Source organism: Mastomys coucha, unplaced genomic scaffold (assembly GCF_008632895.1).
Source record: "Mastomys coucha isolate ucsf_1 unplaced genomic scaffold, UCSF_Mcou_1 pScaffold1, whole genome shotgun sequence".
Taxonomy (NCBI): Eukaryota; Metazoa; Chordata; class Mammalia; order Rodentia; family Muridae; genus Mastomys; species Mastomys coucha.
In genome coordinates, this window is record NW_022196891.1 from 53,598,432 (window position 1) to 53,613,518 (window position 15,087).

At 44.6% G+C, this 15,087-nt stretch overlaps 1 protein-coding gene and 1 long non-coding RNA gene across 3 annotated transcripts in view; one reads left to right on the forward strand and one right to left on the reverse strand.

Annotated features, from left to right (window-relative positions):
* LOC116101826 overlaps positions 1-9,028 on the forward strand; it is a 9,441-nt gene extending 413 nt beyond the window's left edge. The window contains exons 2-3 of the long non-coding RNA XR_004122933.1: positions 670-805; positions 8,713-9,028. This is a non-coding gene — a long non-coding RNA (uncharacterized LOC116101826). The remainder of the gene's footprint in view (positions 1-669; positions 806-8,712) is intronic.
* Positions 9,029-9,487: 459 nt separating this feature from the next.
* The window catches only part of Soat1 (sterol O-acyltransferase 1), a 50,605-nt gene continuing 45,005 nt past the window's right edge, over positions 9,488-15,087 (reverse strand). For both annotated transcript variants that reach the window (XM_031385681.1, XM_031385687.1), the window contains exons 14-16: positions 14,180-14,315; positions 13,194-13,339; positions 9,488-12,198 (exon numbers count right to left, since the gene is read on the reverse strand). In XM_031385681.1, the coding sequence (XP_031241541.1) occupies positions 12,142-12,198; positions 13,194-13,339; positions 14,180-14,315 (339 nt within the window). In that variant the 3' untranslated portion in view covers positions 9,488-12,141. The remainder of the gene's footprint in view (positions 12,199-13,193; positions 13,340-14,179; positions 14,316-15,087) is intronic.

Below are 15,087 nucleotides of genomic sequence, written 5' to 3' on the forward strand. Positions count from 1 at the left end.
TGAATCAGCCAGGGCAATTTAGTGAGAGCCTTGTCTCAAAAGGAGAGGAGAAGCCGGGCAGTGGTGGCGCACGCCTTTAATCTCAGCATTTGGGAGGCAGAGACAGGCGGATATCTGAGTTCGAGGCCAGCCAGGTCTACAGAGATGCAGGATAGCTAGGGCTACACAGAGAAACCCTGTCTCGAAAACCAAAGCGGGTCGGGGGTTGGAGAGGAGAAGAGAAGGAGTAAACTAGCAAATACACATCCTAGTTCTGTTGTTCAAGTAATCTCTATCCACTGTGTTCTTGTTCGTAGGTGCCGTTCATCTTAGTGTCAGGTAGCTTTACATGCCAACAGTAGCTGAAGGAGAAGACAAATACAGCAGGACTTTCTCACCTAGGCTAATGGAGGAATGTTACAGGTTACAAAGAAAGAAACGGGTCCCCGATTCGCATTTGCAGTAGCATTCGCTCTCTAGCGGTCTCTCTACTGTGGCCATTCCTCTTTAGGGGGAGGTGGAGCCCAGGTAGGGGCTGAGACAGGGTTTTTATAGCCCACATCTCCACCCCGCAAATGCTGAGATTATTGCTATGAGCCACCAAACTGGAGCTGCCAGCACTTAGCTCTTCCCAGTCTCCACAACTGTGGAAGAAATGTTTTTTTGTTTTTTGTTTTTTGTTTTAAACAGACTGCCATCTTCTATTGTAGCAGCATGAGTGTACGAAAGACACTTTCTCTCCAAAGAATACCGATTGTAGGAGCACATCACGATCAGCAGTTGACAACAGTCTTCCCATTGAAGCGCCTATGGAAACAAGCACAAGGTAGCTTACCCCGTATGACCTAACTGTTGCCACCTAGTCCTGCAGTGCACGGGAGATTGGAGAAATCATTTCAGAAATTAAGTGTGCCCGTTTATTGAATCAAATGGCTATTCACTGTCATACAAGGGAAAGGACAGCATGGTGTGTGTGTGTGTGTGTGTGTGTGTGTGTGCTGATTTATGAAGGTTTAGGGTCCACTTGGACTCAAGTTAACCAAGACTGTGCATCTGATTTGTGACGTTGAGGTAACAGTTTGTAAATTTACCAAGAGAAAGCTCTTATGGGGTGCCATACTCAAGGTTGGCATGGCTGCTCACTTTGATTTTATACTTTTATTTCTTTGAGGTTATATGTATGTGCTTATTGCATGTGAGGGAAGATGCCCCAGAGAAGAGGGAATCGGATCCTGGAGTTACAGGTGGTTGTGAGCCACCACCTGACATGGGTTCTAGGAACCAAATCCAGGTCACCTGCAAGAGCAGTCTGCCCTCGTAGCTACTAAACCCTCTCCCCAAAATGTTGATTTTAAACAATGCTGTTAGAATTGCAGACTTTGAGTTTCATTTTAAAAAAAGATTTATTTATTTTTATGTATGGGAGTATACTGTAGCTGTACAGATGGTTGTGAGCCTTCATGTGATTGTTGGGAATTGAATTTTTTAGGACCTCTGCTCACTCTGGTAGGCCCCACTCAGTCCAGTCAACTTTGCTCACTCAGTTCCTACTTACTCTGGCCCAAAGATTTATTTACTATTATACATAAGTACACTGTAGCTAACTTCAGATGCACAGAAGAGGGCGTAAGATCTCCTTATGGGTGAGCCACTCTCACACAGAACTCGCCTACTTCAGTAGTGTCTGGACAAGCCTAAAAACCTGATCTTAGACCTGAGGTGTATGCTCCGGCCACTCTCCTGAGGTAGTCCAGTCGCTGACATCTCCTAGCTCAGTTGTGTTTCAGATTGGTCTATGCTAAAGTCTGTGGAGAGATCTGCGTGTTTTCTTTATTCAGGCATAAAGAAATAATAAGAATAAGGCCCTAAGAAATATTTTCTTATTAGCTAAAACTGAGATTGAACATTATTTCCTGGCCTCCACAGTGTTTCAATAATCCTAATTGATTTCCTAGCTGTAATTAGCTTGGAATTTTTACTAAGAAGCTGTCTTGCCAGACAGGGTGTCTCAAGAGTTAGAGATAGCAGTTAGGCACTTATTATCAGAGCAGTCCCACACAAGACAGAATTGTTCTACATGCCAGAGAGAAGTTAGAAGTTGTAGGGCTTCCCCCACTAATTATCTATGTTACAGCCAAGGAATGCTAGTATTCAGCTACTTGCCTCAGACAGACCCAGAGAATTTATCTTGGGGCTGCCAAAATAACCCAAGAAGGACACCACTGCTCCTCTGCCTTGCACCTGACTGCTTGTTCTCACTGACCTTGATGTAGCCATCTCCTGCCTACGTGACTTCAGTAGTTTGCCCTGTTTTCTGTATACTATATAAACTTGATTTTCACTTTGTACAAATTGCATTCAGTGACCACACTCCCTTGTGTCGTTGTCTGTTTGTCACTCGCCAAATTCTTTGCCCACCAGGCCAGAACTTTTATCACCCTGAGGAACAAGGGATCCCAGAAGCAACCCAGTCCGTGGCAAGCCACCATGTGGTTGCTGGGATTTGAACTCAGAACCTTTGGAAGAGCAGCCAATGCTCTTAACCACTAAGCCATCTCACCAGCCCTTGAGTTTCATTTTTTAATAACAACAAAATCATTAAGTGGTGGAAGCCCTTGAGTTTCATTTTTTAATAACAACAAAATCATTAAGTGGTGGAATGAGCACACTTGTAACCCCGGCACTTGAGAGATGGAGGTAGAAGGATCAGGAAGGAGTTCAAGGCCATCTTTGGCTACATATTGAATTCTAGACCAGCCTGGGCTACATGAGAGATCTTGCCTCCAAAAGGGGGGGGGGGACCTTAAATAAGCCGGGCAGTGGTGGCGCACACCTTTAATCCCAGCACTTGGGAGGCAGAGGCAGGCGGATTTCTGAGTTCTGAGTTCGAGGCCAGCCTGGTCTACAGAGTGAGTTCCAGGACAGCCAAGGCTACCCTGTCTCAAACAAAACAAAACAAAACAAAAAAACTTAAATAAATTTGAACTTGGGATCAGCATATTTGTGCAAAGCTGTGTTCTCAGCATTGGTGTTTATATTAATTTTCTAAAAAAAAAGAACCTTTGAAGATACTCTACATCCTGCACTATTAAATATTCAGTCAGGATCTAAAACCCCAGTGTAAAAATAAATAATCTACTAAGCACGGTAGTACACTCCCTAAGTCTCATCCCTTGGGAAATAGAGGTGGATCTTTGTGACTTCCAGGTCACACAAAGAGGCCATCTTAAGACAAAAAACAAAAAACAAACAAAAGAAACCAACTTCAGAGACAAGGCGCCGTGACATGAGCCGAAAACCTTAGGCACCATGCTACAGAGCCCAACAGCGGTGGAAGCGCTCCACAGAGCTGAGCTTTGAAATGTCTGATGAGGAGCCACTGTGCAAGCAGGGAGCACTCACTCAGTATGTGGGAGGGAGCAGGGACCTACAGCTACCACTACAGGGCCTTTAGAAAGTCACTTTCAACCCCGTGGAGCAAGTACACGCAGCTGTGAATGCAAGGCCACACAGGAAGAGTTGTGGGACCAATAAAACTGTCCATAGAGATTTCTCAAAGACCAGGTGCACACAGAACTTAAAGATCTCTGTGGGTGGCATTAAGGACTCCAGAGAACAGTTTCATGTTGTTTTGCACATCATGAAAGATTTTGAAGCAATTGACAGCGAGGTTGGCCAGGACAGGGGGAAGGGCCTTTGTTTTCATATCCTCCAGGAGCATGAAGTCCTGGTTAAGACTATCATTCAGAACAGACTGAAGGGCTATGAAATGAAGACAGCTCTGTCAGAGCAAGGCACAGCCAATGCCTCTAGCTAAAGGCATTATGGAAGCTTCAGTGGTTCCTCTTGTCTTGTGCTAATGACAATTTTGCCCCTGGCAGTTTTGGTGGCAGCAGTGGTGGCTGGCAACAGAAATGGCTCTTGTAGACTTGCTAATGATGTGGTTGTGGAGGATGTGGCCTGAGGCGATGGTCATGGGCAGGGTTATGGAAAGCTGGGCGGCAGCTATTTGGGAGTGGCAGCTAGCTGTACACACCACGCAATGCAGGAGGCAGGCAGCACCCAGCAGCAGTGGTGGGAGCTGCAGTGACCTTTATGGTGGCAATATCATCCGTCATCAGCCTTGGGCAGTGGCAGAAACCTCAAGCAGCTCTGGGCCCTGTGATTGCAAAGGCCAATACTTAGCCAAGGTGTATAACTAAGTGGCCATGATGGTGTGGTGGTGGTGGACGGTTCTAATTACTTCCAGGAAACAAAGTTTAACAGGAAGAGCCAGCAGGGAAGCTGTGGGTTACAAACCAGAGCAGTAAAGGTGGCAGGGCCTATCCCAGAGATGTTTTAGATGAGAACAGGGGAAGGGACCCCTCAAGAACTGTACTAGTGCCTAAGAATATACCAGGGCTTTCTATTGTTTCTGTACTTGGTGGGAAAGGGGGAGTTGCACTTTAGACTTTTTTATACCCATGCTGTTAGCTGGTGAAGATGCTGGATGGATGTGTCTGTTAAAGGGGACTAGTGACTGGGTATGACTCAATGGTATGACTGAGGTGGGTATGAGCTCAATGACACACTCACCGTGCAAGCCTGTTCCAGCACCCATGGATGTGAGCTGTGCGCATTAGTGGACTCCTTTAATCCCAGCACTGGGGAGACTGAGACAAATCTCTAGGCCAGCCTCGTCTATATAGGGAGTTCCAGGCCACCCAAGCCTTCAGTAGGAGACTCGGCAACCAGAAGAGTGTGGCTGGACACGTACACGTGTGCCTGTAACCACAGTACTGAGGAGACAGCCTGAGTCACCAAGGTGAGTCCAGGTTACAGAGACTCAAGGGATCAAGGCAGTGGGTGAATGAACAAGACACTCGATGCCCTCTGACCTCCACATGCACCCACAGGTGCAAATGAAAGACCTCATAGGGAGTTCCCGCCCAAGTCCCAGGAGACATGCATCCAAAGAACATGAAAAGCCATCTTGATGCAAATGCAGAGGTAGTTTTATTCAGGGCCCTGGTTCGTTTCCCAATCCAACTCATGCAGGAGTCTAGGGAAATCCGACGACGACGAGGTCCAGGGGTTAAGGCTTTTTATAGGAAAAAAGTCTGGGGAGACAAAGGAATTGGTGTGGCTATACATGATTGGCTATTTTGAATGTCGTGTGTGCAGATCAGAGTTGAGAATTCCTAAAAAAGGTGAAATTCCTAGCAAGAGGGGAGAGTGCTATTCAAAGTTCATACTGACCCTTAGCTAACACTTAAGAAAACCAAATGGCCAGGGGTCCATCACTCAATGTCTGGCCAGGCGTGTCTTAGGTGCCTCAGCCAGACACCTCCTTGCCTTATCTCTGAGATTTACACCCCTGGTCTGGGCTCTCTTAACAGCTTTTCCCTGGCCCTGCCGCTTCTTGCAGGCCTGGCTCCTGTGGTTTTCAGTACTGGTCTCAAATTTAATTCTTTCAATCCCAGGCTTACGTGGGCAAGTACCTGCTAAATTTTTATTTTCTTTTTCACAAACAGCTACACACACTGAAGGTTTTTTTCTAAATATATTTATTTATCACATTCTTTACATATGCAGTAGTTTGCCATTTTGTATATAAACACAAAATTTAAGAAGTTTTCAGTGGACTGGGAACAATATGTATTAAATTCATCACACCAGTGATTAAAGATCTGCAGGAAGAGGTAATTGAAATTCAGGAGTAAAAAGTAAGAAAGATAGCCAGAAGCTATGTTTAATTACACACACACACACACACACACACACACACACTTAGAAACAGCTTTTTCTCCTGTGACCCATGACATGCAGATCTAAGACCTGAAGGCAGCTGCTGCACAGTCTAAATGGCAGGCCTACACCAGGGCTTTGGCCCTCTGCATGCCCAAGAGTCATTGATGTTCAGACATTCAGGCTTCTCTAACAACTAGGTGTGGATACTGCCTGTTTCAACAATATTAAAAGATAGTACAGCTACCCATCAATAAGACACACACCGCCACCAGGACCTGGGCGCCATCTACTCACTTGAAGGAAAGTGTTTCAGCAGCGGGGCCTGCTCAAGTAGAAATGGGTAATGTGGCGGTGTAGAGAGAGAATAAACACACAGGGAGGGGGGGATACGTGCACTTTTTCGGTTTAAACACAAAACAAGTTGAGGCAGTTCTGAAAAATAATACACCTTTTTTTCAAGTCTAAATTAGTTTAAAGGCATTTAAGGGAGAAAAAGATTCACTAAGGATTAGAAGACTCTGGAATGTTCCTACCAACTCACAGCTAATTGTTTTTATCTGCTGGTATCTCAACTTCCCATTGAGCTGAAGGTAAAGGAGGGCTCTGTTCTGTTTCAACAGCCCAACAACCAGCTGACTTTCTTATAAACTGGGCTTTTATGTGATGTCTTGTCCTGACAATGGGCCTAGAGCTCCATTGCCCAATTGGAGCTGTAGAGGCGTTGAAAGCAACAAACCACAGTGAAGTTCACTGCTGCCCTCAACACCCTCCAATTCTTCCCAGTGTCAGAGCCATCAAGCCTAGACACTCAGAGCTCTTTGCCAATGTGGGTAGTTGTACACAGCATTGGGGGGAAATTACGTGGAATTACCACGTAACATTAGTCAACAAGACACTTAACCTATCTTCAACTATGAAATTTATTCTAAGGCTGAACCTCTAGCTCAGTGCTTGCCCAGCGTGCACAAGGCCATGCATGGGCTTTCTCCCTGATACAGCACAGAAAAGAAATTGATCCTGCCTCCGAAGGCTACAAAGCATTGCTTACACTGTCAGAAGTCTTCATGCGGTGCTATCCACTCAGTAATCCTAGGGCCTGGCTATGAAACATGTGCACTGGTTCTGAACACTGGGTGTGAAAACCCGAGTAGCAGCAGCAGTGCCTTCCATGGGTATGAGAGCCTGAGCAGCAGCAGCAGCAGTGCCCTCCATGGGTGTGAGAGCCTGAGTAGCAGCAGCAGTGCCCTCCATGGGTGTGAGAGCCTGAGCAGCAGCAGCAGCAGTGCCCTCCATGGGTGTGAGAGCCTGAGCAGCAGCAGCAATGCCTTCCTGAGTGCTGCTGCCTCCCTGTAATGTTGAGGCAGATAAACCTGAACTGATTTTAGAAAGACAACACACGAGCAAATGCCCACGACCAGGTAGTTTAAAATAACTAGGTGAGGGCTGGAAAGATGGCTCAGCAGTTAACAGCACTGACTGCTTTTCCAGAGGTCCGGAGTTCAATTCCCAGCAACCACATGGTAGCTCACAACCATTGTAATGGGATCCGATGTCTTCTTCTGGTGTGTCTGAAGACAGCTACTCATATATATAAAATAAATAAATCTTTAAAAAAAGATAGAGAACTAAGACAGATTATGTGTGGTGGCTCCCTCCTGGTACTCCGGAGGCAAGGCAGGGGCATTGCATCTTTCACAAGCCTATCAAAAAAGCAGGTGTCGCTGGGCAGTGGTGGCGCACGCCTTTAATCCCAGCACTTGGGAGGCAGAAGCAGGTGGATTTCTGAGTTCGGGGCCAGCCTGGTCTACAGAGTGAGTTCCAGGACAGCTAGGGCTAAACAGAGAAACCCTATCTCAAAAAACAAAAAACAAAAAAAACCAAACAACAAACAAACAAACAAAAAAAGCAGGCAGACTCAACAATCCTGGGGGCTCGGGGGCTGTTTGTAAGTATTAGGACCTTGCAGACTCAGGTTTTAATTGTAAGGAGACTAAGGAAATAGTCTGTTTCTGCCAGGGCTGGTGCTCTGCAGCAATCCTATGAGGTAGTCACCATGCCCATTTTACAGATGAGGAAAACTGTGGCTCTGTCATGCAGAAAGCCTGCCCCTGCTCATTCTTCTGTAAGCCCCCTGGCTGTCTGAATCCACAGCCCGTGCATCAGTCACCTACCTACTGGTTCTCAATCTGTGTATTCTCGGAGGAGGAGAGATTCTCTGTACCAAGGGAGAGGAACATTGTAGATACATTGTGTCTGTTATATGCGAAGGGGCTTGAGGAGGGTCTCTTATAGCCAAGGGTCTCCAACTTTAACTGGTTGCGGAGCCAGGAATAATCTAGAACGTGTGATTCTCCTTCTCCCATCTCTCTAGAGCTGGCATTACAGGTGCATATCACTCCATCCAGTTTATGCCATCCTGGCATTGTTGCATCTTGACCAAGCCTATCAACCGTTTGTGTGTGGTAGGCAAACACATCACCAAACCCCAAACACACCCCCCTTTTTTAAAGCAGAGTAAACAAACATTTATTAAGGAAAGGTGAGAACAACTCCAAAGAGGAATACCCACAACTTAAATGATGTCATAAAAGTTTAAACTATGTACACTCATCAGGAGTCCTGTTCCTACAGTCACTTGACTTTAAGGGGTTCTCAACCTTCCTAATGCGGGACTCTTTAACACAGTTCTTCATGTTGTGGTGACCCCTCCAACCATAAACTGATTTCATTGCTATTTTGTACCTGTAATTTTGCTACTGTAATGAGTTGTAAATATGTTTTCCAGCAGCCTCAGATGACCCCTGTGAAGGGTCATCTGACACCCCCATCCAGAGGTTGTTACCCACGGGCTGACAACCAGTGCTTTAGCTTCACCTTCCTGCTCCCACAAACATGAAACCGGAATTGTCTCAAAGTTCCTTATATCTATGCAAAACAGACATTTTTAAAAATAGGCTCTCTTGGCAACTAATAAATTTCATCTTTGTTTTTTTTCTTTTCCAGAGTCTCTCTGTGTAACCTTGGCCGTTCTCGAACTCTGTCGGTAGACCAGGCAAGCCTCAGACTCAAAAAGACCCACCTATCTCTGCCTCCCAAGTGCTGGAATTAAAGACATGGACCACCACTACTAAACTAAATTCCATCTTTTTAGGTTACATAGACCACGTGAGTGATTTTCAAACATAATATGACTTGTTTAGAAAACCTGTGATATTCAACTTTTAGGCAAGAATAATTTTTAAGTTTCAAAACAAGTTACATATCATAAATGAACTAGTTCTGTAACAATGTTTACAAATACAGTTATTTCTACATTGAACTTTCTTTTTTCTTTCTTCAAGACAGGGTTTCTCTGTATAAGCCTGGCTGTCCTGGAACTCACTCTGTAGACCGGGCTGGCCTCGAACTCAGAAATCCGCCTGCCTCTGCCTCCCAAGCGCTGGGATTAAAGGCATGCGCCACCACCGTCCAGCTGGTACTTTCTTCCTTAATCTGCCAACCTCAACAACATTTGCCTTGAATAGAAGGGAACAGGTACATTTTCCACACTGCCAAATGCTGCAGTTAAAAGCAGTCCCAGCTAGGCATGGTGGTGCACACCTTTAAACCCTGCACTTGGGAGGCAGATCTGTGAATTCAAGGATAGCCTGGTCAACATGAGTTCTAGGATAGTCAGAGATATGTAGTGACCCTGTTTCAAAAACAAACAAACAAACAACAAAAATCCCAGCCTTAGTGTTCTAATTAAATTCTAACACAAGACAAGCAACATTACCCAGGTAATTTTAATAAATTCATCCATCAACAAAAAAAACCCTAAATTTGCTCCCTCGCCCTCTTATCTGAGACTGAGAATAAAAAGATCCAGCACAGAAGTAGTAAAAGACCAAAGCAGACATCCGAATGCAAAGTGAAATGCTGTACACACAGTAGTTTTCTTGGATCACTTAAAATCACAGTTATCAGCATTAATACTTCTCATAGAAAACACTAAATCCCTTACTTTATAGACAAATAAGTATTCTTAACAGAAAGCAGCTTTCTCTCATTGGCACAACAGGGGACAATAAACAAACCCGCTTGGAACACAGTGTTATTAGCAAGAGGTTTGGTTTTATTTTCTCTTTAAAGAGTTCAGATGTGGTTTGAAAAAGACTCCTGCTAAGGCAGCCAGCATGTGGTCATGGCTGCCAACCCAATCTTCTTTCACAGAAGTGGCCACTTAGTTTGGGGTTTTGTATTTTTGAGGTTCTCCTAAGACGCTCTTTGAATTCTAAGTAGTTTGCAGTCTTACACACATTACTGTCACCTAAAATCTTGACAGGAAAAGAATTCCTAATGAAAGGCCTTCTGTGGCAGCACATGCTTATAAACTCTGGCACCTGAGGAGGCTGAGGCAGGAGTGTGGTCCACACCAGCTTGGTTTGGGAGAAAGACCTTGTCTCAGAAAAGAGGTGAGAGGGAAGGGCGAAAAACTGGAATGGAGAACTGCTACAAAGTAACACCCTTTCCTGAAAATGCACACAGTACTTCAAAGCAAGGGGCTCCCTGAAATCCCATCCCCTGCTTCAGAAGCCTGTCTGAAGGCCAGTCTGTTCCCTTGTTATATTTAAAATGCCATTACACATAAAAGTGTCCAGCTTGTTTTAATCTTTAAGACACAGCTAGAACTTTATGGGCTCCATTCACAGGCTTATTGAGGGGCTATGGCTCTGTGACAACACAGGACACTATCCTTTGGGAACAGAAACAGCCACAACTCATCTCCAGTGGTGGTAAATAAAGCCAGTAAGGAACCTACAGACTCACGGAGAGTGGTCATAAAAGAGCACTACAGATCTTCTTGTGAGACTCAAAGTGATTTGTAAAGCCACTCTGAAAAGACTTCCCAAAACTGTATGGGTGGCTGCCAGGAAACCACCGAAGTGACTGTGCCATGGAATTTTGTGTGTGAGCAACTTGTAAGGCTCATTTCTTTGGGCAGGAGGTTTGAACAACATGGTCTGTGGTACCCTTCTCTGTGTGTGTCTGATGCACAGTCCTCACACACATAGGCTGACCCTTGCACACAAGCATAGCGGGTCCTTCTGACACACCTGGTGAGGAACGGGCACCTCACAATTTGCAAATGTCACATAATGAGTACATGCCCTTACAAATGATCACACAGTAGTTTATTTCATCTAAAAATATACTGTTAAAGTATAATGACTGAGTAGACATTTCAGAAGCCAGCTTCTGGATCCTTAGTAGCCATTTTAGGATTATTAGTAGAGAAAGATTAATACTTCCACTATGGAGTCACTAGTCTATAACAAGGAAAGTCACTATGTATTAGACAATAAAGCAATTGTACCAAAGGATACTTCTAAGTAACTTCAAAGAAGTTATAACCTAAAAGTTTTTTTTTTAAAAAAAATCTTGGCCAGGCATTGGAGATGTCTTCTGTGATCCTAGCACTTGGGAGGCAGGAGCAGAAGGTCAGGGGTTCAAGGCCAGCCAGGCTACATAGCAAATTCAAGACCAGCCTGGGCTACATAGCAAGACCCCACCTCTAAAAAACAAAATCAAACCAACAACAATAAAGTCTTCCACAGAACTTCTATGATAGAATAATTAAAAGCATATGGCCAGCTCAGTGAGCCTGCATTAAAATGACTTTTGAAGTTTCAAAAGAAAATGTCTTTTTTTCCTTTCTACTTCTGACCCTTGAATTTGTACTAGCATTGAGTTCAAGGGAAAGAACACTAATTGTTTAAAAGAATCATAACTTATACAGAAAATGGAAAACAAAACAGTAGACCAGAACTTCCAGAAAAAAAAATACAAGGGAAGGGCTGGGGTAAGTTCAGTGTGCTGGCCTGAGCAAGACCCTGGGTTCCATTCTCAGCACAGAAGCAAAGCAAAACAGATTCATCAACAAAAGATATGAGTAGAATGCATTACAAGATTATCTTTGGAAAATAGGGTTTTTTTTCTCTACCAAAAATAACAAAATTTATTTCTTCCCAACTACACTAGCATACCTTCTAATAGTGTGCATGAAAAACTACGTTCAGAGATATTGACATGCTGCCATCCTAAGTGTCGTGGCTGATTCATGGCCAAGATCTGTTTAGTTTCTGGTTGGATGGAATTAAGGAAACAAACAGATAAAAAACTACCAAGGCTTGACCTGAGAGAACCCTGCAAAAATCTGCCACTACCTCAGCTGTTGGTCTCCTTTCTCCCCCAAAAGGGAGCAAAACAAAAACAAAAAGAAAAACTCACTAAGAAAACTTCCCACAGCCCAACTCCAGGTGTGCCATCGCAAAGGCTAGAGGGTTCCAAACACCGTGGCATAGGTGTTCAGTAACTGCTGAAGACGGCTGGCTCGGAATCAGGAAGAATAGTCAATCTTCAGTGGCAAGAAAGGAGGCAGAGCCAGGGCTTCTAAAACACGTACCGACAAGTCCAGGACCGTGGCCGGACATAATCCAGAAATGTAGGCTATGATGGGAGAAATAAAAAAAAGAATAGTTTATTTATGTCCATGGTGTACGTGAATTAGATATGGGGTAGGTATTGGCTGAACATTATAAACTGTACTTCTCTAAGTTACCTCCCAGCATTTCAGTGACTTGTAAGGTATAAGAAACCACCTAATTCAAAAGACCTTGAGATGTGTTCTACTAACAGCACCAATTAACTCAACTGAGAAGCTTCGCCAATAAGTTTCTCAATTTCAGTAAATTGCGTTCAGCTCCATGGACCATGGATTGAAGGTAAGTAAGCACCTTGACAGCTTCTTTTAGCAAAACTCAGTTTTAGCCGGGCGGTGGCGGCGCACGCCTTTAATCCCAGCACTTGGGAGGCAGAAGCAGGTGGATTTCTGAGTTCGAGGCCAGCCTGGTCTACAGAGTGAGTTCCAGGACAGCCAGGGCTACACAGAGAAACCCTGTCTCAAAAAACACACACACACACAAAAAAACAACTCAGTTTTAGTCTAAAGTCTAAATAGAGGTAAGACTAGATAATAAAGCATATGCATATGACTGTTAGTGATCCACTCCAAGATGAGGTACTTTGTCCAAAACAGGAAAGATGGGACAAACAAAACCCAAGCACAAGGGAGACAAAGAAAGAAAAGAACAATCCAGAAGCCACAGTCCAGATTCGGTGTGATCTGATATTTAGAAAAGCATATTACTCCTGGGGGACAGAGGTGAAAATCATCTATATTTCAGAGGTAGGGATGCATGTGTCATTGGGGAAATCCTGGAGATGGGAAAGCCACAGGGAGGTAAGATAAAAGAAAACCAAGAATCTGCAGCACTGAATGAAGCAAGGTGAAGGAGCGTGTGGTCAGACTGGGAGGTAAACTGAGGCTTATTTCCTACTCCCTCCTTTCGAGCGCCCCTCACTCTCCACTATTCTACCCACCCTACAGGCCACCACCCACCCTACAGAACACCACCCTTCCCCTTCCATCAGGGGCAACTCACATTCTTCAGCGGACAGTGCTGACGGGCATACCACTCTTGAGAATAAAAGCACAGAATGACTCCATGGCCCAGGAACAGAGAAGCCCAAACCATAATGTTCCAGATTGGCCTTTTCCGGCTGTCGTTGACAATGAAGTTAAAAGCCACTGAAGTTACAAAGAAAACAAAAATACAGTTATCCAGATGCAGTCCACCAGGGCTGAGGCTCGGATGCAGGCTGTGGCTGGCTCCCAGCACTGGGCTCTCATATGTATCTTTTTTTTTTTTTTTTTTAAGATTTTATTTTATTTATTTTATGTGTATGAGTACACTGTAGCTGTACAAATGGCCGTGAGCCATCATGTGTGTGGCTGCTGGGAGTTGAACTCAGGACCTCTGCCAGCAGCGTAATTCACTGTAGCTATCTTCAGACGCACCAGAAGAGGGCGTCCAATCTCATTACGGGTGGTTGTGAGCCAGCATGTGGTTGCTGAGATGTGAACTCAGGACCTTCGGAAGAGCAGTCAGTACTCTTCCGCACTGAGCCATCTCGACAGCCCCCTCTCATATGTATCTTTTATCCAGCTCACTTACTCTAAAAGTAAATGATGCTTAACTACTGAAATGTGTCAGTTATCCCTACTAACTATCACTAATGCTTAGGAAACCAACTGTATTGAGACAAAGTGAAAACACATTTCACAGTTATTCTTATGGGTTCCTCTCTACAAGCTCAAATATAGGCCCGTTCTCAGGAACTGCAGTGTCAGTGTTTACCACTGGTCCCCGAGGGGCTACCTAGTTCATATCTCCCTCCAGTGGGCAAACACCTGTAGACACAGCTGCATGCAATTACTTAGAGTCAATATTCTGACCCCCCCCGCTAAACAAATTGCCTTGAAATGGTGTCACCATCTAGCTTTGCCAAGGTGACTTCACAGTTTCCTTCCTGTCTCACTTTCTCCTTTGGAATAACAGCTGCATGAGCAGCCGGCCATGACACTCACTTCCAAAGAACATGAAGAGCACAAAGAGCACTGGGTAGAAGTAGCTCAAGCAGACAGCGAGGGCGTACTCATGCACCACAGCCGACAGGGCGAAGACAGCCAACATGGCGGCAGATTTGAACCTCTTCGAGAAAAACTAAGGCACAAAGAAAATATCAGAGTCAGTAACTTAAAACAAAACAAACAAAAAAAACCCAGTATGAGACATGATTATCACAAACTAAAGGCATCTGCTCAATCGCATTTGACCTTCCAGCCTATTCCTCACGTTAATCCCAATCTATTAAAATAATTGTTAACATGCTCGCTGCTCTAGTTTGGCTAGGAAGTGTCCTGCCTACAGCCTTGGGTGCTGAGGGCTTGGTTTCTGGGTTGTGGTGCTATTCTAGGAAGTTCTAGAAGCATTATTCAGCCAGGTTTCATATACTACAGGCTAGTCTTGAACTCCTGGATCTTTTTTCCCTCCACCTTCCAAGTGCTCACAGAACCACAGCAAGCTCAAATTCAATTGTCAGAGGGATGCTGTACAGAACACAGAGCAGGCACCCTTTCCAAAACTAAGATTCAAAAACAAGACTTGTCTCAGCCCAACATGGGACTTCACTGTGAGAGAGAACTCACAGCTTTACCGGACGCCTCCTTCCTTAGGATGCTGGCAGTCACAGAGGTGGATGACACACTTGCTTAACAACGAAAACTGCTTCAAAGACATGGGTGCTAACCACAAGTACAGACTGCACTAGGTACTCTACATTATGCTCCAAACCAAGCCTCACATAAACCTGTCTCTGGTTAGAGAGATGTAAATTCAAATCTACTTTTAACAAAGAAACCAACCCAAATGAAAGTGCATGTGGTGCGAAGAGGCAAGAGGATCTCTGCAAATTTCAGGCCTGCCTAATCTACAA